The sequence below is a fragment of the Phasianus colchicus genome, chromosome 3, assembly GCF_987193195.1.
Source record: "Phasianus colchicus chromosome 3, bPhaCol1.hap1.1, whole genome shotgun sequence".
Taxonomy (NCBI): Eukaryota; Metazoa; Chordata; class Aves; order Galliformes; family Phasianidae; genus Phasianus; species Phasianus colchicus.
In genome coordinates this window covers 89,867,212-89,891,683 of record NC_143438.1, presented here as the reverse complement: position 1 = coordinate 89,891,683, position 24,472 = coordinate 89,867,212, and the positions used below count along the sequence as shown (strand labels likewise).

Genomic DNA, 24,472 nt, shown 5'->3' with positions numbered 1-24,472 from the left:
CCATTTAGTCTCCCATCAAAATGACATATCTCTTTGGCTAGCAGTCATGGTAACCATCTCTATACGAGTGATATGTTTTTGGGGATCAGGGTAGAAGTTGTTCTTGAGATGTAGTAGTGAAAAAGGAGGGAAGAAAATCTTCAGTTCCTGCAGTGTTGGCAGTACTTAAAGACTGGGGGTCTGTTGGCTCTCAGGGTACGTGAATGTCCCATCCAACAAGCTGCAGAGGTGTGGACAGTCTCTTCTCTGGTTTCAGCAGACTTTTATCAGTTTCAGTTGTTGTTAAACACAGCTGGTAGGGACATGGTTTAGTGGGCCTGGTGATGATGGGTTGCCCGTTGGACTAGGTGATCTTAGTGGTCTTTTCCAACTTTAACGATTCCTGGATTCTATCAACAAAGTACCTCAGGAGCAATGCTGGTGTTAGCAGAAGGTTTTCTGCTTTGTTCATATAAATTTTGAAATAATGCGTTCTGAAATCAGTGGCCCTTTTTTTCATTAACTGCGGTTGGCTTTGGATCAGGACTGAGAAGATTCACATCTACCAGAAATGCCGCTGGATGATTTCTTTAAAAAGCATTGAACTAAGATATATGATAGCATGGACAGATCAAGAGAAAGAAAGTACATTTCTCTTTTATATCGTCTCCTTCCTGCTCATATCAGCAATAATTTAGATAATTAAATTGCTTAGTTCAGTAGTTGGAACAGACATGATCAGCAAGCTGACTCTGCTAAGACGTCAGATGCATTAGTGTTCTGTAGTTTTTGTTTGGTTTTGTTTTTTTTTCCTTTTTGCGTGTATATGTAAAGCTTTATAATTGGATACTGTCTTTTTCACCCTAGGCTAGCTTCTTCTTCAGAGGAGCATACTAAAGACATTTGAAATCACATTCTGAATGCCAGCATGGGAAATTTATATGGCATACAGTGAGCTTCAGTGGCAGCAGACAAATGGGTAAAATTAAGCAAAAAGTATTAGCAGTCCCCTTTGACTTTAACAGTAGGATGCACAGGTCAGTGTTGGGGTTTAGTAAGGCATATCCTCCAGCATAAGTTCGGATATGCTAAAGAGCACACCATAGTCCAAAACAGGATATACTTTTTACATTCAGACCTTAATCACTGCTCCTTATGCCACCCCTGTACGATCTTTGAACTTCTGCTCTCATCAGGTAGGAGTGTTATTAAATCACGCTGCTGAAATTCTCATGTTAATGCTGACATTATTTTGTGGGCTTTTTTTTTGTTTATTAATACAATTTTGTGACTGACTCACTCCTCTAAAGGATGAAAAGAGATCACAGAAATTGACCTTTTTTTTTTTCTTTCTTTTTTTTTTTTCCCCCCTATGTCTGATTCACAAGAGTTTTGGTACTGATGACATTTCTCAAACAGGACAGCAGTGGCTGGGTGGGCCAGGGAGGGAATATCTGGTATTTGTCCTTACAAATGTCCCTTCTTTTGCCTTCATTTTTGCAGAATACCATTTCTAAGCACACACTTTTGCTGCTATCATACAATTTCCCCTCCTCATCCCTGAATTATGATGATGTGAAGATACTATCTGAGAATCAGGCTGAAACAAATCCCTGCATGTCCCTTCAGCATCACGCTCAGGTGGGACAAAGACAGAGAGAGCAGGACAGAAAAATGCATCATATTATTCACAAAGGAAGAGGGGCTTTATTTTCCAAATAAACTGTTGTGAGGACATTCTTTCATTTTGATTCAATCAGGAAAAACGAACAAAACAAAAAAATTCAAACGCAGAAAAATTCAGCTCAGCTGTTCATTTTGGTTCTGGATATGTATGTGATGCTTTGGACAATGGCTCTGCTCCCAGCCTCCATAAGGATCAAGAAGACAAAACAGCATCTCTTGAAATGCAGGAGTGCAAGAGAAGCCTGACACTGAACAAAAGAATAAAGTAATTTTGAGATGAGAATACTTAATTCTCCTTTATCGTTTTTTTCTTTTTTATATATTTATATATATATATTTAATGTTGCTTTTTATGAGCAAATATTTGCCAAAATGAGTTTAACTGTTGTTCAAGAACAGATAGGCCTTACCACGGATTCTCACTGACCTAGAACTCTATACCACTCCTCCAAAAAAGCAGTAGCAAAGTTAAACGTTGTATAGAACTTGTGTCCATCTTCTGCATGTTGTTTGTTCAGCTGGGAGGCTGTACAAATAGCTTGGTCCTGTGCCTATATTTTAAGCATGGAGAGCTCACTTTAACATTTACCAGCCTTCTTTTCAGCCTGGATGCCATTTCTGCGTCATCATTTTTGCATGCAGTCAGAATTATTCATTTCTTTATTTCCCATTAAACTATTAAAAATGGAACCTCGGGCTTGGAGTCTACAAACTCAGTCGTAATAGGGTTTGTCATTTCTTTTTGCAGTATCACCTAATACATATAAATATGTCACAAAATAATCTGACAGTGAAGTCTGCAAAATAAACAGAAGAAAAAGAGGTGTTTTTAACGGATGCACGCTGACTTATGCCACATTAGGAAAAATATTTTCACATGATTAATAAGTAATAATAACAGAAAAACATGTTGGGCAACTGGAAATAGGATACACTAAAAATAAATTATTTACTCCCGGATCATTCTGAAGCCTGAATTGTCCCAGTCTGGGCTCCTTTTCAACAGTTTCTCCTGAAATGGGACATAGATGTTGGTCAGCTTCTGGAATCACAGACTGGGCTTAGTCTCACAGTGGTGAACTGAAATGGAGGAGAAATACTGCACAGAACCTCACATGAGAAATGCTTTATCTCCAACCTTTCTTTTAATACCTCTGAAAACTGTTGATGTGGATGGGGCAATTTCATCTTCCTGAAACATCCATTCATAAAATGCTTGAAAGTTAAGAGACTTGGTTCAATTCTCCATGCTATGAAAATGGATAAAATAATGTATTTTGGCCTGAGTGCAAGAATAACACTGAACCACAAATGCATATTAAAGCCACCACAGGTTATGATTCTAGATTTTAAGCAGATGTTCTGATTTAATTTGCATTTCTCCTCCCCTATTTTTAGACTAAATGACTGCTCTGAGATACTTTTCAGCATACATAAGACAGCAATGAGCTACTGAAGTGTTTTAGCCTAGAGTGGGGATGAGTGACTCCTTAAAAGCACATTTCTCATGTCTGGTCATATATGTAGCCCTTCTGCCTCAGCAGAAGTGGATGAAGTGAAGCCTGTCCACCAAACTCCACATCTTTGCCTTTCAAGCCTGCATGCGTCCATCCCGCTGCTGTTCTGCTGAGTGACACCAGCTGGTGTGGTTTTCTCCATTTATCCTGGCCTTGTGTGAGTTAGCAGCTGGCAAAGGCTGTTTTTAATAATGTATTTATAAAACTTTGCTGCCGTGCAAGCCCAGACACACAGAAATGACGTTTGAGCTCTGAGCGCTGAAAGTGCAGAATGCCCCATGGCAGATCTGGTTTCCCATCTCTCCCTAAATGCCAGAAACCAACATTTCCTAGAAAAAAAAAACCTTGGGCTGCAGGCTCCCATAGCTATTTAAAGATGCCTGCCCTGATCCCTCCACAGGCGGCTGCCTGATCGGTATTTCAGTAATGTGTTTATTTAGAAGTAAATTCTAACTACTACTGTAGGGCATGGTGATATTTTAATGCCCTTTTTACCTTGCAACCTTTTCTAGCAAGCTCTGTGAGAACCTCACTGTCTCACAGAGACACTGTCTGGTTGAGGTGTAAACTACAGCACCTGCTTGTGCCCTTTGGAGTTAGGGATGGTACTTAAATAAAGCATTTTGTTTTTTGGATCTTATCTAGCGTTTATATTCCACTTCTGGCAGTTGCTTCCAACTTCTTATTTGTAGAGCACGCAATCTATTCAGTACATTTTTTTTCTTCGTGTCTGCATATGATAAAGACCTTTGAAAATACAGGAGCCTGCATTTTGTACTGAGAATAAAGATTTACAGGTACAGGAGGCTTTCCCTTTTATATTTCCTGAAGCAGAATGATATGCGATTTATTTCTGAGAGACGTAGTAGAGGCTGGCCCAATTTTTGACTGATCAAGACTGTACGTGAATAAATGCTGACACCTCTATGCTTTTTGTTCGTGATTCCCCCAGAACTGTACTGCTTTGCAGAGAAATTTCCTAGAATGCATAATCAGCCCTACAGCAATGATCTGCAGCATACAGTGTCATCTTTATGCCTTCTTTACACATCAAGGGGAAGAAGCTGATGTGCACGTTAAAAGAGAGAGGAAGCAGAAATTCCTTAAGAAAATGAACCAAGAAATCTGTGCACTAAAGAATGAAAGATGGAAGCAGGAGCTGAGAAAAACTTTTCCAAAATGATTCCTCAGGCAGTAAGAGCTGCAAAGTGGAAACTATTTTCCCTTGCAAGTGTGGAGTTTAGTACTTTAAAGTGCAATGTTTTCAGGATCCTCATAGTAAAAATTAATTTTTAATAGTAAATAAATGATTAAACAATAAGGAAGGATTTAGATCAGTGTTAGAAAATGTAGCTATACTTGGCATGGCTTCTTACAGCACTGTCTGAATTCTGTGGCTTCAGACAAGGTATACTTGAGACAATAACCTTAAACTGAATGTATTCCCATTTCTTACCTAAATAGTTGAAAGATATATTTTGAAGCTGCTGAGTTTATGACTGTAGACATGGACAGCAGCAAGCACGTATAGGAAAACAGCCATGTGCTTTTAGTGTTCAGCATTTCTGAGGCTTGGGAACTGAAAGCAGCCATGGGCAAAGTGGCACTGCGTTGTGTGTGATTTGCAGTGGGCTGTATCCCAGCTCCTCGTCTTGTATCTCCTAATGATGAATATGTGGGAGGGCCGTGTCAAGAATAGTTTCCACTCCAGTGCGTTGATTGTGCAGTTGGCAGTGAGCTCAATTAAAGTATAATAATCTGGTAATCTCTCTCCTTCTCCACTCAGGCTGCTGCACACTGAATAGAGGCAGTGAAAGGCTATAGCATTTGAAAAGTAGGTGAACTTCTTGCCTCTTTGTCTGAGCGGTTTGTGTCTCGTCAACAAAATGAGAAGCGGAAGAGACAACTCCCCAAAACCATGCTCCCATGCCTTGCATCATTACTTTTGTTTGCTTTTCTGTGAGATAACGCTTGTTCTTTATTTTCCTTGGTAGGCCACAGATTGGATTTCTAGAGAGCTTCCCACCACGGTGAAAAGACAAGCTGATGTGAGAAAGGAGATATGTCTATTATGGGAAGATGCCATTTACCCTGTCTCCTGATTCTTTTCACACTTGTGTTCAGTGAGGAGAGAACTGAAGCACAGAGAGCAGGTATGCACCATTCCACTCCTGTTAAATAGCTGCTGGGGCTTTTGCAAGTCTGAGATGCTATCACTGTTATCATTGTAGGAAGAAAGCAATAAAATACAAGCAAGATGTTTGCTACTTAAAAGACATAATACAGACCTTAGGAATGGAGCTTAGGGATCAGGGTTATGATTTAACTAGAGTTTCTGGTTTTCAGCCATCCAGAACAAAAGGTACAGCATGCAACTTGCTCTGGATATGCCTTATCCATGGAGGTGGCAGGGAGATCACTCTTTACATTGATTTCAGTGGGTTTCACATTAGACCTGGTGAATCTTTATTCTGACTGGGACTTTCCCAGTGAACTAAACAGAGTCAGGGTAATCTTCATATTCTTCCATCTTGTGGTACATACTGTCTATCTGGGTCCCTGGCATGGTTTTCGGCCTGTGCCATTTAGCAGTGTCTGCTGAAATGCCACTGAATGAATGTTAGGTGGCCTCCAGAGGTCCCTTCCGACCTCATTTAATCTGTGATTTTTGTGAATGGATTAGAGAACTGTGCAATTGAGAGCGTGTTCCTACAGGTAGTCTTCACAATGGCAGATTTTTTTTTTTGAGGAGGAATAGGACTGAGTTTATTTATCTACAAGTGAATGATGCTAAAGGTCAGGGAGACCTACACAGCTTATTTGTAATAAAAGCCCAAAGGTACTTTGAGATAGAGGGTTTCTCTATTTCTTTCTAGGAAATATACTATTTTGTACTTGGGGCTAGTTTTTACCAGAAAAAAAAAAATAAAAAGAAAAAAAAAGGAGAAAAAAAATAAAAAGGAGTTTTTAGATGTTCTCTCAGTCTGAGGAATCACTGCTTTACAGAGATGTTATGTGATCTGCTCAGTCTGGAAGAGAAGGCTCTAGGGACATCTCACTGCAGCCTTGCAGTATTTAAAGACAGCTTATAAGCAGGAGGGAGACTGACTTTTTTCATGGTCTGGTAGTGATAGGACAAGGAGGAACGGTTTTGAACTAAAAGAGGGGAGGTTTAGATGAGGCTTTAGGCAGAATTTTTTTCTCAGATGGCAGTGAGTCACTGGCACAGACTGCCCAGAGAAGCTGTGGATGCCCCATTCTTGGAAATGCTCAAGGTGCCAGGTTGGATGGGACCCTGGCCAACCTGATCTAGTGCCTAATTTAATGGTTAGCAAACATGTTCATGATAGAGGCGTTGAAACTACACAATCTTTGCAGTTCCTTCCAACCCAAGACATTCTGTGATTCTTTGTTTTTATGATTCTATGATTTTTGTAAGTCTTTTAGCATCAAGTTTCAAAGGAATGACTACTTATTAACAAATCAAAAGTGAAATGTCATACTTTTTAGTTCTAGTGGATCAGTTACAGAAAGGAAGTACTGTTTATAATTTCATTATATAATTATGTTAAATAATTTTGATCTTATGGCTTGTTTGTGAGCTATTTATAATGGCAGTGTAGCAAAATGGTTGAGCCATTGTCTGAGCAGGTGACTACAACTCTTGGAATTGTGGTTCTGGAGAGCATTCCTGTAATTAAAAAAACTGAAAGTTCACTTTCTATGAATTATGTCCCATATTCCCTTAAAGTGAACTGTTTCTGCCAGTAAACAACATTATAATAGCATTCTTGGAAAACAATCAATTTTACCCAGCAGTGGACAATGCGGTAATAAAAATGCAGATTCATACTTACTAAAAGCTTTTCTGCAGCATTTAATCTCACTGCCATCAGCAAAGAATGACTGACTTTAAGAAAATAATCCTGAAAGACCATATTTTTCTGCCCTGCAATGCTTCCTGAATAGGCATCACATTTTAGACTTCAAAAACACCTCGTTTTAAGGCTCATCGCCCTTGGACACAGATAGGATGGATTCTTTCTGTTCTGTTTGTTTTTGAAGTACAGTCATCTCATCTGCTGAAAGTCATTAAAATGAGCAATGGGAAGCTCTTTACCTTGTGGGTTTCATAGTTAAACCTTTATATTTTGTGGTTAGTCTCAGTTAATATTCTTTCAAACAGCAGAGATTAACAGTGATTTTTTCTTTCCTTATGGAAATAAGAGATTTCTTGCTTATTTTTTTCTGTTACATCCTTTAAATCCTGCAAAAAGCAAATAGAACTGTACTTGGTAATCTAGCCAATATACATGGTTGCAATGTAATTGACATTTCATAATATAAAACCATCATCTTCACACTCTCTTTGCTGAAGAGAATTACTGCAGTCTCTGAGCAGCAGCTTCCAAGTAGCTGCTCATGCTGCTGATATATCCAGACAGATCCTTCTTGCTTTGTGATTACAATCAAGGATTTCCTCTCTTATAAAATTCCATCACAAAACATGACCCCATATGGATAAGTTGTTTCTAACATGACTTCAATCCCATATGGGCAGGTTGTTCCTTTGTCACAGGAGAAACGACAACACCTGGCTCAGGTTTCTGGCATGTCCCCTGTATCAGAAGTAAACGCAGCAACAGATGATGCTCCTTTTTCATCATCTATAATGTACCAAGTATATGTTCAGCCTCTCTCGAAGCTATCATGTAGTACCGTGAGCGCTGCTCTACAGTGTTTTAATGCCTGACTGTAATGCTGCTTCTCTTATTTGAAGGCAAGTCCTCTTCATGTTACTGAGCCATCCACACACTCCTTTCCAGTGCAGGGAGCTGTTGTGAAACTCCTGTCCTTAGTAGGGCGGGTGCACAACATCAAAATGATCAATAGCACCAAAACTAATATTTGAAATGTAAGCTCAAATGTGGGAGAAGACTTTGTGACCTAGCTTTAGGCTCAGATATCAGAATTCTGTGAAGACATGCTAACAGTATCATACCCATCCACTTTTGGATAGTGTATTTCATATTTCTGTTCACTGAGCTGGCTGTCATGCAAATACTTGGATATCTCCATATTCTTTGGCCTGTAGGGAAAAATTTCTAGTCTTCAACTAACACCTGGAATGGATGTTTTTACATTAGCATTTTAGATCTGTTAAAGACTGCAGGAAGGACCGAGTGTTTCCTAAGACCTGGGGAGCCACAAGTGAGAGGGCAGGACTGAGGGTGGTTCAACCAAGGATCCAGATCATCAGAGGAGCTCATAGTGATGAAATAGGTCCAAGATTAATCCAGGAACATGACTCAGCATGGCATAGTGCAGATGTGGTCTAAAGATGCAGTTGGGGTCAGCCACCTACCAGGCAGACCTGCAGAAGAGAGGCATGTCTGAGGTCTGAGGTGATAAAACAAGTGGAAGTGGTTCTAAACTAAAAGAGAAGAGATTTATACTTAAGAAATAAGTGTTTGGTTTTGCCCAGAGAGGTGGTGGATGCCCCATCCCTGCAGACATTCAGGATCAGGCTGGACTAGACACTATCATTCTATGATATAATGTATCTTGATCACTGGTATGTGCAGGTTTAGCTGCTGGAGCCTGGCTGGAACTAATCTAGGTGTGAAAACACAGAAACCATATAGTGAGGATGTCACTGATACATAGAGAGCAAAACTGTTCTCAGTGAGCATACTTTAGAGTCACAACTTTCCTTGACTACTCCCAGATTTTCTGATCAATGGAAGTGTGTTGATCAGTCCAGAGCATGGAGGAAGTTAATGTCATGGTTGTGATATTAATAATCAAATGGTGCAGGCATTTGTATGGACCAGTTCTCTGTCCTGAGTCACATTATATGTGCTTGGTTTTTCACACGTTTTGTCAGATTAGCCTTTTAGGACTGGTTCAAACAATCAGTCATGCTTGTGAGACGGTGTAGGACAAGAACTAATGCAGAAGTGATGACAGGTGGTTGTGACCCTCTATAAATTGACTCTGTAGAGCCTTCAGTCTTGAAGCTGTGTGGTTTGTTAGGCACTATGGTTTATAATGGTAGATTAAATATATACATGTATATGTTTTTTCCAGGTGGTATAATGTTGATATATCTTGGTCATCTCTGGGAATTTTTATTTATATTTTGCCTGCTGGTTTGCATATATTCAGAGAGAGCTAGAAAACATCTCCTGGGAGATTTATTTTCTTGGCAATCAGCTGACAAATATGTGATCAGTCTGGTTTCATAGGGCAAAAAATCTGCAATTCAAATACATTTGCCTTTCAGATTACGCAGGCCACAGATTACAAATATCATGGCTGGAGCCAAAAGGGTGTTTGTAGAGATGAGTGAACTTTTTCATTATAAAGAAACTGCCCTTTGTTGTCAGGGAAGCCATCCCAGTATTCAGTGAGTCATCCTTTAGTCAATAGTCAATGGCAGAGCGCCTCAAAATCGAAATAATCATGTTACAAAGTTGCTTCACCAAGCTATCACGCTGAGCAGAAGAAGTGCTTCTAGCTAAGAATACATAAATCTTAATGTTAACGCAGGAGGGAACATGAAAGCTTCACTACTCAAGGTCAAGATTGGCATAGGGAAGGTCAGAACAGGTCTCTTGAGCTGAAGGTCATTTCAGAGCATTGCCTGAGCAAAGTGACTGCAATGAAGTTTTTAAAAGAGAAAAAATAGCTTCATATACATGCAGATGGTGTAGGTGAAAGATTGAGCAGAGGAAGTTAGTAGTGCAGGAAGAGGAAGGGTATGCATTTCAATGAGAAGTGCGTGCTGATCCACTGTAGATCTGAAACAGAAGAAGTGAATCACAAGGAAGAAAGGCTGAGAATCTGCACTTTCTCTGCAGAAGAGGGAGAGGGTTTCTTGTCTCCTCAGCATCACTCACTGAGGAACCATGCCTGTGGAATATTTGCTGTGTCTGATACTTGTATTTCAACTTTCCTCAGCAGTGTATTCTGCCACTTTTGCAGGTTGCAAGAATGTTCATTATGACCTTGTTTTCATCTTGGATGCCTCCTCCAGTGTCGGAAAAGAAGATTTTGAGAAAGTTCGGCAGTGGGTGTCTAATTTGGTGGAAACTTTTGAGATTGGTCCTGACAAAACCCGCGTTGGTGTGGTACGATACAGTGACCGGCCAACCACTGAGTTTGACCTGGGAAAGTACAAAACCCGAGAGGAAATCAAAGAGGCCGCCCGAAAAATTAGGTATTACGGGGGTAATACAAACACTGGAGATGCTCTCAGGTACATCAACACTTACAGTTTTTCCAAAGAGGCAGGTGGGAGACTTAGTGATCGAACTGTTAAAAAAGTGGCTATCCTTCTGACTGATGGAAGGAGCCAGGATTATGTCTTGGATCCAGCCAATGCAGCTCGTCAGGCTGGAATCAGGATCTTTGCTGTGGGTGTTGGTGAAGCCTTAAAAGAAGAATTGGATGAGATTGCTTCAGAACCAAAGTCTGCTCACGTGTTTCATGTCTCCGATTACAATGCCATCGATAAAATTCGGGGGAAGCTGAGAAGACGTCTCTGTGAAAGTAAGTAGGCCTCACAATTCTTTTACACAAAGAGAATTAATAGGTTCGATTAACATGTAGGTGTGAAAAGCTCTGATTTTTTCCTTTCATGCTTACCTGGTTATAATTCTATACTGAAGTCATTTTACTACCTGGCTTGCGTTGAACTACTCCCATTCTGGGTTCTTCTGCCCAAGTTAGCTTAAAGTATTGATCAGCTTCTAGTGGTCAGCTAGAAAGCAGATCGTGAATTCCCTTTTCATTCTTAAATAGTTCAACTGCCTGTATTTTTGGGCTGAATGGATTTCATCTGATTTAATCTGACATTGGTGAGAAGGTTGACAATTATACCCCAAATTTGGTGAAGTTTGAATGGGAATCTTTGTGGGGTTTTTTTTGTTTTGTTTTGCTTTTTTTTTTTTTTTTTAATTGGAGTGGGGAAGTTTTTTATTTTGTTTTGTTTTTCTTATTTTCTGTCTTTATTAGGTTAAAAAAAAGTGCCCTATATAATGTACTGAGAATAGGAAACAAAAGGAAACTCATTCGTTTCTGTCTTTCAACATCCTAACTCTACTAACAACTAGTGCTCTGCCTAGCAACCCCACAAATCTTGGTGATGTTTTGAGTGGTGTTTAGTAGAGAACAGTGTTCTCTTGTTCTTGGTTTTGCTGCTTTTCAGTGTGTGTTGCGGTTCTTTGAGTCAAATTAATTAGATACTGTTCTGGATCATAGGTCTAAATTTGAAAGACAGCAGATGAATCTCTGTGGGATGCTGTAACGTTGCAGTGTCAATGACCTGGTTACAGGCTAGGAAGTTGTCTTACTGCCTGCTGGTAGAAACTTACCTGGAAAAAAGCAGGCCTTCCAGTTTGATGTTGTGAAGCTCTGTTTTTGCTCTCCATAACATTCCTTTGCAAGGAAAATGTGTTAATGTAATGCTCTGGACTTATGAGTGCTTCTTAAATAAATAGCTGCACTTGCAGACCTAGGCCTGTTGACACTGCCCCACAATGTCATGATATGACATTGAATAAAAATGCTTGTAGATAGTGCGAGTCTGATACAAGTGAAAATCATACTGGATATTCGCTACACGTTGCGGATTGAAGGAGCTGAATGTTTTTCCTTGAAAATGTATGTAATTATACACTTATGACCAGAGTAGAATAAGGCAGGGTAAGCCCTTCTTGGCGGATACACTCATACATCTCAAACAACCTCTTACTGCAACTGCTGAACAACCAAATTCTAATTTTCCTTTGAAAATCTGTCACATTTCTTTTCCAGGAAAACTGCTTTCAGTACTTCTTACCTGTTTGTTGCCTTCTCAAGAAAACATTTGTCCATTTGACAGAGTACAGTGCCATTTGTTTGTGGCTTTCTGAGTCCATACTACATTCACACACGTGTTCATGTCACTACTCAATAGATTCCAAAGGATTAATAGGAGCATATTTCATCCATATGTGATAATTGTCACTCTCCAAGGTGTTTGTTTCCACCTTCACCAGTAGGTTTGGTGTGGAGAAATAAAGCCTCTGAACGGGTAAATGAAAGGGAACAGTTTAGTTGTACTAGATACAGGGAAATTTAAGGAGAAAGCTGACTGCTATATGGATTGGTTTCTATGTAAGAACAAAGGGAATTGGACAGCTGTCAATGAACATTATTAATTAAAGAGGGAGCAGAGAGAAAGGGAGTTAGATGAACAAATATTGAGTGGATAATATGTACATTTTGAGGGACATTCAGGCAGAATAATGAAGTGTAAGATAGTTGGCAGTGACACAGGGGAAATAACCATCTGAGCGCATGGGGAATTTGAGCGGAGTGGATCCAGTATAGAAAGGGGAGTTAACAACTAGGACAGCAAACACAGGTGCCTTAAAGTGTATCAGTCTTTACAGTGGCATGATTACCACATCAACAGCAATTACAAAGGTGCAAAAGGTGTTCCTAGTGGGTGTTTTTCTGATTCAGGGATCCCAGTGAGATGCTACAACATCCCTAGATCCTTCATTCCAGCCTTGGTAGAGGAGACTTCTACTCAATATCTGGCCTCAGTCCTTCTCACTATAATCTGAGCCCGAACCTGTCCTATATTAGCATAGACACTGCATAACCTTTTTTTATTCTCTGAATATGTGAAGTGGAACTGTTCTGGAGGATGAAAGGGAGCTGGTGGAGAATCCAGTCTTTCTGGTGCCTGTGTCACTTTTAAATGCTGTTTTAATATGTTGGGAACAGAAGAAGAGTTCACTGTAAGGGCTATATCTTACACGTATTTAGAAGGTAAGACTTATAATAGATGTTGTGGTTAACACTCTGTAATTTCAATGTGACAACTCTGAATAAAACAGGAACATACAAACCACTGGTGGGTGGAGAACATGATGAGGGCATATGCCAAGATGCTATTTAGTTTGTGCACGTTCTGAGATAAAAGTGTGTATCATCAGAGGCAGCCTAGGCTTTTAATAGATGCAGTCCTCTCTGAGCTCCTGGGAGACATGAATCAGTGAGTGGAAATGATAGAGGGGAAATTATTTTGTTGTACTGACCAGTGATGAGTTTTCCAGTCTTTTACTACTGTATTACGAAATGGGAAGACTTGTGCAGTGTTGCAAATAGAGGATTTCATGCCAACAGTTGTTCATAATCACTTGTCTTTGGTCTCACTGGATGTCTGTCTTAGAGTCTGTCATTCCATCTTGCTATATCTGACTGAATTTATTGTTAGGAACATGCCATTATGTTCATTAATAACTTCTTAGTTCCCGTTTGATCTTGTGGAAATGAGCAAGACAGAATCAAAAAATAACATGTCTGCAGAGTGAGATGTTGGGGCAATGGCAGATATTTTTGACAAAAGTCTCCACTACGTTGTGGACTATATTTAGAAGGCAAAAATGGGTGATTCTTTCACAGGACAGCAGGAGAGATGTATTCTGTTAAAAATTCCAGATATGCGTTCTAAATAGAGTTTCTGCTTATATTTTGTTTAGGTAACAACAGGCAGCTATGGAATATTTAAAAATATACTGGCACCTGCTTCTGGTAGGTAAATAGAAGGTTTATGCTTGTCAAACAGAGCCAACTGTTTCAGATTCAATACAGGTTTCATCTGATGCTGAACTTGATATGTTAGTGCATATATAAAGCTGTTGACCTGACACAGATCTGGTAGCTCTGGAGGTTAACTTCAATAAGGAAGACATTGCAGTGGTGCCCTAGAACACCCACATGTGGTCAGGGATAATCGTTTCTTAAACAAAACTGATTACAGTGTTCTGGATCAGTTTTTTCGGTTGTTGTTAAGCAAGACATGATAAGATGCTGTTTGCAAAACTGAGCAAAAATGTTCTCCTAAAACATTCTTGATCTCATTCTCTGCTCTGTAAAGGAGAAGCCTGTGATTTGGCAACCTCAGGCTGATTTCTGAGCCTCTACTCTATTGCAAAGGTCAAATTCCACAGTTTGAAAGTAAATTTGGCATGAGAGCTATAGTCTCTGCTGAAGATTATTTTTTTCTACACCTAGTAATAGGAGAACCAGAAGCAGATGTTTTCTAAGGAAGTACTGTGCTCGGCGTTGGTCCATGACCATCAGTAAGTTGTATTTGTAATGCAGTTCTTTCTACAATCAGCTTTCAGTAGCCTGTGAGCTTGATTTATCTTTCACGATGAGTTCTTCTGTAAGTATGTGGAAGACTAAAAGAGTATGTTGTTAAATCAGTCTCAAATTCTTTGCAAGCACGTTGAGCTAGAGCTGAAATATTTCAGTATCTGGTAGGTACCAATACTTTATCATTAACTTCAGTGCAGATACCAACTCCTGCAATCAAGTCTCAAAAGCAATCACATGTTCAGATAATTCATAAAGTGTATTCTATTTTGTACTTGTCTCTTTTGATTTTGGATTGCTTGTGCAGTTCATAAAATGTAAGTCCTATAGTACCACAGCTCTTTTTCTAAATGCAAAAATGCTTCCAACCTTTAAGGCAGCAGCTTGAACACCATTCAAAATATTTAAAACTCTTGAATTGTTTTAGTCAGCTTCCTCAGGTTCATGATATATTTGCAAGGAATTTGCATTAAAAAAACAGTCTGTTTCTTTATGAACTTTAATATTAAAAAAAAATCTCATTTACAGAGAACATGCCAGAAGATAGGCATCATGAGTGAGAGTTCCTAAGAAACTTATCAGTATAATGGAATCATACATGAGTACTGAAATATCTGAGCACATCAGCACTTAGCAGTACTCACCTACCTGATGACATGAGCATTTTTTACTTCTTGTTGTGCTCTGAGGTTTCACTGAAAAAACTATTTATAAATAGCTCTGCCTTAGGCATCATGGAATAGGGAAGGAGATAGAATTTGTTGACTTGGGAATCTGCAGTCTACTCTTCCTTTCATAGTTGGAATATAACTTCATTTGTGTTCTCCAGAAGTTCAGCTTTGTGGTAGTTCCAAGCCTTGGCTTTACTGCAAGGTGGTTTAGAAGCTGTTTTTTAGTGTTGTAATCACTTGTAGAGACTTTTCACAAATGTGAACATACCTTCTTGTCATTTGGGCAAAACTTAGGGCATGCCATAAATTTACTTGTAAAAAATTGCGACGCCCTCTTCCATGTTGGGTGCAGAGAAGGTTGAAGTGTGTTAGGGTGTTCTAGAGTAATCTGAGCTGTCTAACAGACTGGCTAAAGTCTCATTAGCACCATATGTCCCATGAGGATAATCTCACTGTTGTGCCTCCAACTCCTGTGTATATCACACATGCCACAGGCTGCACTCCCAGTGGGTTGTTGCACATTTGTCTGCTTAAACTATATGTTCAAGCAATGTGGCTATCAATTTATATTTTGCTTGAAAAAGGAGCAAAACTTTCACTTCTCATGGATGATGGCCTGGGAGGACATAAAATGACTGATGCCTAGTGGTGATGTACCTTTCTTCTGTCATTGGTTGAAGGACAGTTTCCTGTCTTGGTCTGTAGCTCTAGCAGTCACAGCAAGAATATTCTTTTATTCTGTTCCAGCATTCTTTTATGATTTCACACCAAACACTTGTCTAAAATTCTTGAATTAGTGAAAAATCACTCCAGAACTGGTGAAATACCAGAGCTCAGGAGCTGAGCTGAGTGACTTCTGGTTGATTCAGTTCCTCTACAGACTATTTAGAAGAAACTGTTTTCCCAGATTGCGACTGCAGTCCTGTTCTTCTACTATACCATCTCCAATTCACTTAAATAACTTCCTATTTTGCTTGTGACTCTGAAATGAATAGGTTTATTCTGAGATTAGCAACAGTGCTCTTTTACGACCAGTTAAACCCAGCCCCGCTGCTAAAAATGTCTTACTCCTCCTTGCTTGTTTCTCCCATCTGTCAGCACAGGCTTTTAAGTGGCCCTGCTATGAACTACAGCAGGGAGCCAGTGAATGTTCTTACTTTATTTCCTGGATTAGTTTTCTCTCAGATTTAGTTCACTGTGAAGCCACATGGCTGTTTGCTGTCCCAGAGGAAAAACTGGCACGAAGTGAGAGTAGGTAACTGGAGATGGGAAGAAGAGCTGTGTTGTGTCTTTTGGTACGTTGCTAATTCATACCAGCTTGATGGACTGTACAACATTAGCTAAGGACTTCAGAAAGCTGAGCAGAGTTCTTGCTATAAGGTGAGCTGGTACTCTGCTACAAAGTGGATTGCTAGACAGGTTCTTCCCATCCAAACTCAGCTTTTGGGCTTCAGCACAGCCTGCTTTGCCTTGAGTACACTGCTTGTTTAACAAAAATAGTCCACTGCAGACTAATCTCTTCATGATTCTATTTTACCTTAAATAGGTTTTTCAGTTTCCATAGTTATTACTGATAGGTGAGATGGGAGAGCTGCCTGCTGCTCCCAGCTGGACACAAAGTGGCTGTCAGTTCCTCCAGGCAACACATGGATATTTCTGTGATCCTACAGCTTGTACTTTCTTTCCCCCAACTCTGCTACAGCTTTGGAAAGTGATTTATCAATTTGCTTTTCTTTCTTTGTGTGCTGGAAAATGCACGTATTGTCTTCCAGTGCTGCCTTGCAGCAGATGTGATCTTGTTCCTGCCTTTTACTTTGGGAAGAAAAGTATGGATGCAACAGTCAGTGAAGCAACACAGGTTTAGAAGCAACGCCAGGGCAGAACATGGGGTTACTTCTGTTCTTCTTTGACACAGCTGAGAAAATTAGCCTGCTCCAAAAGTTTATTTTCTGACGGAACCACTGGAAACCTTATCAAGAGATTCTTAAAGTAGAGATAGAATAAAATGACATCAATTAAATCTTTTGCACTTGCCTTTTTTTTTTTTTTTTTTAATCTCCAGTTTCTTTCTTTATCAGTTACATTGAAATAATATCATAAAATATAGACAAACTTTTACATAAAACAATGAATCTCTGAACTGACAACAATACCTTGTCCAAAATCATAGAATCTAGTTGAATGAAACATCTATCCTAGCTTGAAATAGTCTTTCTTGCTTTTCAAAAAAGAAATCTCTCTGAACAATGTTTAATGTACAGTAAAACTAATTGTAAAGGCAGAGAGAAGATTAGGCTTATGACAAATAAAAGTGAGTCCCAGACATTAGAAAGAAACATTGAGACAATCAGGAAAAGTATGAGTCTCAGTGGCAGGAGAAATTACATCTTATGAAAAAATAATGTGATATTTAGTGAACAAAGAGGAAAAATATGGTAACTATGGGAGCCATTCCTAAACAGTGTAGGAATAAAAGAGAAATGCAGAAATAGGAATAGACAAAAAGCTGTCACATATTGTCATGTGCTCAAAGTTATTAGCAGCTTGTTTCTCAGCATTGCCTGCAGCCCTCATTGATTTTGCAGGAGCACGGAGTGCTCAGCACTTTCAAAAATGAGGCCATGGAGCCCAACACATACCAAATGCAATCAGAAAGAGGCTTTCTGTCAGCTGCAATAGGCTCCAAATGATGGGGTGAAAGAAAGGGCTTGTCCTTGGGACAGCCGTACCTGTCTTGGTGTTCTCTTTCTAATGGACCAGTGAGGAACCCTCAGCAGAACAAACAAACTCTGACAGGGACTCTTCGTTCAGACTCTCAGCAGGAGGCAAGGGCAGGGAACACAAAAACCTCTGAGGTTTCAGGTTTATTGCAAGCTTTTCTTACCATCTATCCTAAGTGGATAGATGAAGAGAAAACCCTTGCCAGGTGTCTATTGCAAAGCTAATAGCTCTCTTGTGCAGCCAAAGCTTTTTCCCTGCTTAATTTGGAGACTCTTAATCTGAACTTCACTGAAAGAATCATAGTGCATTGAAACAGGCTGTGCAGGGAAGTGGTGGAGTCGCCATCACTGGAGGTATTCAAGAAAAGGTAGATGTGGCACTTAGGGACATGGTTTAGTGGGCATGGTGATGATGGGCTGATGATTGGTCTCGATTATTTTTGTAGTCCTTTCCAACCTTTATGATCCTATGATGCCTCTCCTTCCAGTTCTGTGCCTTTCTGATCTGTGTTTAGAAGACCAGGATGTTTCTCTGTGCCCAGGACTAAAGCAAAGCTTGTCATTTAAATTTCTAAGGACTTATTTTGAAGTTTTCTAGGTAGATCTCTTTGTAAGACTCTCTGCTACAGAGATCTTCACCCAGAGGCTGTTACTTGAATTTAAACTCATATGAAGTAATTATTTCCTTTTTCATCCAGCACTCAGCAGTGCCTCAGTAAAGGTGGAGAGGCACAGGTGTGTGCCCTGTCTCTGGAGACATTCAAGTTCAGAATGGACAGGGCTCTAAGCGAACTGATCAAGCTGTGGGCATCCCTATTTATTGCAGGGGATTTGAACTAGATGACTTTTAAAGGTTGCTTCCAACTCAAACGATTTTGATTCTTTGATAACATAAAGTGATTCATACTTTTTACTTTGGAAAGTTTTCTGAAGTTTATCAGTCCTTTCAGTCATTGAACTTAATTCCTAATTTTATTTTAAATGAGCTGGGCCAACAGACAAAATTCAATTGCTATGTACTGACCTGCTGAGAATATTTCTTCCCCAGTGGTAGAGCGACAGTGTGGTTAAGTTGGTAGACTATTTTTGTTAGTAAATTGTAGGGTGTTTAAATCCCATCAAGGTCCCTACAAGTTACACCCAAAAGCCATATTCTTTTTTAAATTGGTAATCTGTTTATAATGTAAAACAAAAAGCATTGAGGTAATTTTGAACACCTAGCTTTTTGATAAGGTAGTAAACAGTTTCTTTAAAATGCAAATAAGAAATTGTAATGAGTCCTGTGATATTAATGTAGTTGCAAATCATGGAGAGTGTTCTGGAATTCTGCATAAAAAACCCTTCAATATGCTTTCCATTTTGGGAACTGCAAGTATTAATGCTAATGCTGACTAGAAATAGAAGGGCTTTCTTTCAGGAAAAGTAGCTGGATCAATTGAATACAGTGATTTTTTTACCTTGTTGTTCCTAAACTGTTAAACAGTAGCCTTGTGTGTTGCTAGGTTTCAAAACTCAGTTCATTTCATTACATCTTAATAGTAAAAATTGTTAGTTTGACTATAACTTAATCCAAACTCCAGGAAACTGAAAAATACATAGAAACAAACATATATGTGCATATGTATTTATATACACCCTGAAAAATAAAGCTGTGTCCTTTCAGCCTGAAGCATCAGTTCTTTTTTTTTTTTTTACAGTGCTGCAGACAAAAAACCATAACATGTTAAAGCCCTAGTGAAGATGAAATACAGCGCATTTTTACTGCAGTGTAACTACACAAGATCAACCAATCCACCACTGTTGGGCAAGACTTCGTCTAGCTACACTGCAGTCAAAATCCCTGTGCTTTTTCCCCCAGGTTTTTATAGCAAGATGGATGACATATATTAGTTATTTGCTATAAAAGCTCTTTTGGCAGTGAAAACATATCTCTGACTGCAATGCTATTATGACAGAAGTAGGAAGGTGCTGCAGAATTTTAGTTGCTTGTACTAATGCTTTTTCAGAAATCACTCTAAATCTTGCAGGTGTTACTGAGTTTAAAACAGATGTTGGATCAGAACTGAGATTCGCAAATTGAATTAAACAATATTGTAGCTTTACCTTCAAGTAAATCCTTCTGTGGGATTCATACCTAACTTCAGTGACTCTCAAGTTATTTGTCTAGACTCTTTTGATAGTCAGTGGAAAGGAATAGACACATCCAGAGAGTGATTCATTCTTTCCAAAGAGACTGTCCAAGACAAGTGGCATGATTCAGCTTCTGGGTGCCTATCTCTTTTCATTAACTTTCAAAAGAGTTTAGGTAACTTGCTCGTATTCCTCATATTGACAGCCAATGTCTAGCTATCTGAGGCCATGATATCGGTGCAGTTGCAGGAGACAATATACCAGGTCAGAAAAGTATTTTCAAGTATTGCTATATGTAAAGGGTAAGAAAGGGTAGAGGTGACACCGAGGGACATGGTTTAGTGGGCACAGTGGGGGTGGGTTGATGGTTGGTTTAGGTGATCTCAGTGGTCTTTTGCAACTTTAATCATTCTATGATTGTTCTATTAAATTGTACTTCATCTCTAAATCATGTGCAGAAGTGATTACATTTGTGAAAAGAATGCTCTCCTCTTCCTTATCTTGTGTTTTTTCCTAAGCATTGAGGTAATTTGGCTCTTGAGTTAAAGTGTACTGTGATACTATTTGCTACAATCTGCTGACTCATTATAACAAGGAAATAATGCTTTAAAAAGCAACTAATGGCTAAAATACGATTAAGAGTACCAGGGAAGGAGACAGCTATTTTAATTAAAGTCATTGAAAGAAACCTTCACTAAGGATCACCTTTTTTACATCTTAATTTTAGCACGAAGGTTGCATCCTAAGACAGGCTCACAAATCCACTTCTCTTTAATGATTTTTCAGGCTTTCACTGTAATAAAGCCAGACCCAAACAGAAATGGATCTCTCCACTGGAATCAAAATGGGAAAGATCAGAACAGTTCACATGTTGTCAAGTCCATGTTACTGGTTCATTCCAAACATCTTCCCATACAGGCAAGCTAAGACTTCACATGTAGGAGCTAGTGAAAAAGCCTGATAGAAGAACTGTGAGTGTGTCTTTTGGGCTTTTTCAGCTATGAAGTCTGAAAAATGGCTTCGAATCATCAGCATGCCCAAGTATGTGGTTAGGTAATTAAAATATCTTTTCTCAAATTCTCATCAATGATCATATTTTTGTATATAAATACCTGAAGGAAGCATGCAATGAAGATGGAGCCAGACTCTTTTCAGTAGTGCCTGGTGCCAGTACAAGAGGCGCTGAGTGCAAATTGTAAGACAAGAGGTTCTCTCCAAACATGAAAAATCACTTCTGTACTGTGTTGTGTGGGTGGCTGAGCTCTGGTACAGCTTGTCCAGAGAGGCTGTGGAGCCTCCATCCCTGGGAATCTTCTAAAGCCACTTGGACATGAGCCATGAGCCTGGGCACTCTGGGAGGGAAAATCACCTTCATGATTCAAAATATTTTTTTTCTCATTTTTGATGCTTCATTTTCCTATATATTTTGTCAGTGTAGTTTATGGAGAACCTGCATTCATACTCCCCTTCCAGAGACACAGCCTCATTCTAGACTCATGTCCTATTAGTGCCAACCTCATTGCATTAATGGAAATGTTAACAGCATGAAGCCAGAAGGAAGTCATCATTATCTCAGCTGTATCTCATATGTCATGAGACAGTTCCTAAACTGTGAGTATATAACATCTTGTTATATACTCACAAAAAAAGGCAAAATATCCCAGAAAATTTACTGTGTTAGTTACAAATCAATATACTTAGGGAGGTACCTGCTAACTATTCCTCCAGGCTATCAAAAGGAACTGGACTGGAATAATGAATTGTGCATTTTGATTCTTAACAGAGTAGTTTAAGGATGAGAGTAAAATCTGCCAATCTACGAATTTTTTGAAAATTCAATCTCGTTTCCCTTGTTTTTTTTTTCCTACTTCTTTTGTTAAGCATAGCAGCTAATGCTTGGCTTTTTTACCTATCTGATAAGCTGTTCTTGGCCTTGATAATATCCTGAAGAATTAATTTCATTGGACTAATACTGTATTTATAATGTGTTTCTCAGGAACTCAATTTTTACCTGCTCATGGCTTTGTATGGTATGAGGTTTCTTTTACTTTACGGCTGGTTCACAATCAAGGATTTTTATCGTTCATAATTAGCAATTTATCTTAGTGTGTGTGGGGGGGTATATGTATATATTTTATTTTATTGTAAATTCTTTTGCATATTATTATTTAGCTAAAAATACTGTCCAGGGTACTTGCTGAGAGCGTGGGAATAAAGCACAGGACTACTAAACAAATGGAGTTAGTAGATGGATTGCCACTCCCCGAGACCACATTCAGCTCTACCAATTATTTTGAGATGGTTACATATCTCAAGTAACTTGGCTTTGGAAGTACATTTATTTGCTCACTGTAGTGCAAGGGGCCTGTAATAAGGTTTCAGCTTTTTAGTTTGATTTTCATGGGCTCATGCCAAGGTCATAAAATGTTACATACCATGTTGAAATTTCCAAACCTTTGTCTTGGTCACCTGAGAGCAAGGAAGTTATTCCTTGTTCGGATCCTACAGTAAGTTGTTTCCTTTTTTTAACTTCTTATTTTAACATAACTGATCTCAGTCTAGATTATTGCTAAAGCAGGAAGATTGATTCAGTGGCTCTCATTTAGAGCATAGAGTGGTTACACTCATTTATGTTTATCCTCAGTAATATCTCACTGTAAATAATTTCCATGAACTAGTAATGTAGTAAGATAATTTTTTTAATTAGACAAAAGCTCAGAGAAAGTATTAGTGTGATTTTCTGCAGCATTGTGCAGCTATTTATTTCGGACCTGACGTAGTTCTAGCATATCCAGTGGTTTTCTTAAGGTCATACAACAGGCACTAAAAGATTGCAGAGAAAAACTGAAGTGACAGGATTGACGTGCATGTCATGCCGGGATTATGCTACTCAAACACTGCACCAGCAGCAAAAGTCTGCTGGTATTTCTCAGCAGGTTCTGAACCTCACCTTGAAGGAACATCTCTGCTGCTGAAAGAGCCACCCACGTTCCCCTCCACCCCATCTATGCAAACTGTGGAGCTGGGTTTGTGTAATATCCTCACCACACTGGCCATTTTGTTGGGTTGTTAAAGCACAAATCTGCTTTTAGATGTGGTGCAGCTCCCTCCACTATGGGAAAGACTTTATGCAAGAAGCTTGATGCTCCTGTGCATAAAGAAGACGCAAAGGCTGGGTGTAAGATCCAACCGTTTCAGGCTTAAACTATGGGTTTCCTACTAGCAGAAAAAATATGAGCAGCCAATTTAGAAATTATTTTTAGTAATTCATTCCTCACCCTTGAATATATGTGGGTGTATTGGATATGGGGGTGATGTTCCTATACTTTGCTAGCATGCTCAGCACAGTCTGAGTACTGAGTGTGGACCCTAACTGTTTCTATAGGTTTGCAGATTATGTTTCTGCTAACTTGTCCTCTCTCACTGATAAGTTCAGTGCCACGCCAGGGTGATGTTGGTGCTGGTGCAGTTCAGGAGCAGTGCAGGAACTCATGAGGCTGTAATCGTGCAGGGCTGGCCCTTTCATCTTCTGTTCTTTTCTTTTCCTTCCCAATAACTGCCTTCCCCTCACCACAAAATGTACAGGAGAAAAACAGCTTTTCAGGAAAAGCGTTTTCTACCCGTAAATCTGTGCTGCGGTGGGAGGAGAGGGAAAAGTGCCAACAGGAGCTGATAAATTTATGCCAATACATTCATAGCCACAAAGAGGTTGGTTAGTTTGTGGCTTTTCTCTCCCCACCCATACTTTTTTATGGCATAAGCTTCCGAGTTACCTGATGTCACCAGAAGGCCACGGGGCTGTGTGCACCAAGCCTGCTCCCCTTTTTATCTGTTTATCCTCCAGAGCTTCTGCCTGTGACTGCGTGGTTTCCCACAGAAAGTGGGAAAATGGAAGATGTCTTTGTGTGAATATAGGCCCTTCCTGGCTTATCCTTGATAAGGAACTCCATGTCTACTGAGAGACTCAAGCATGTTTCACAACTCTAGCTTGAAATTAAGCTCCTCTGTGAAAGGTGCTCCATCCTCATCTGCACTCACTTCTTTTTACGGCATCTGCAGAAGGATTTGTTTTTAAATGTATGTGTGTGCACATATGTATGTATCTAACTGGATGTGAATCAAGAGGGTTTTTTTTTTTTCAGTAAATGCAAATAAAGTCTGGGGAATGTAAACCACATGGGTGGCCAAACGTGCTATTCATGCTGGGTGGATCTGTTCTCCCACAGGGGGAGCAGAACGTCCTAATTTCAGAATAGCACAGATTGAGTTTTCATTGAATCAGTGGAAGTTTAATTATATAGTTTTGAAGGGGACAGTGGAGAATACATTCATATACGTCCAATATATTAAAAGCAGCTGGAGTCAGTAAAGATAAACCAGTGTCTGGGTGTCAGTTTATTCCTGCTGTACTTGAAGCTTTTAATCTCACTCCAAGTCTGAAGCATCAAGGCTGGATGCCAGGTTTGAGTCTTCCTACACTTTTGGGTTTGTAGCTGAGGAGGAACTGTGCTGGGGTGATGTTTGAAGATATGTCAAATATTATATTTCACCTAGAAAAATAAAACACCATGTTTACTCCCCTAAGAATCCTTCTACAAGCATTTAACCTTCC

General features: G+C 39.4%; 1 protein-coding gene across 2 annotated transcripts in view; it reads left to right on the top strand.

The window, feature by feature from the left end:
- The window catches only part of COL22A1 (collagen type XXII alpha 1 chain), a 224,729-nt gene that overhangs the window by 20,537 nt on the left and 179,720 nt on the right, over positions 1–24,472 (top strand). For both annotated transcript variants that reach the window (XM_090138032.1, XM_090138033.1), the window contains exons 2-3: positions 5,177–5,335; positions 10,170–10,736. In XM_090138032.1, the coding sequence (XP_089994158.1) occupies positions 5,245–5,335; positions 10,170–10,736 (658 nt within the window). In that variant the 5' untranslated portion in view covers positions 5,177–5,244. The remainder of the gene's footprint in view (positions 1–5,176; positions 5,336–10,169; positions 10,737–24,472) is intronic.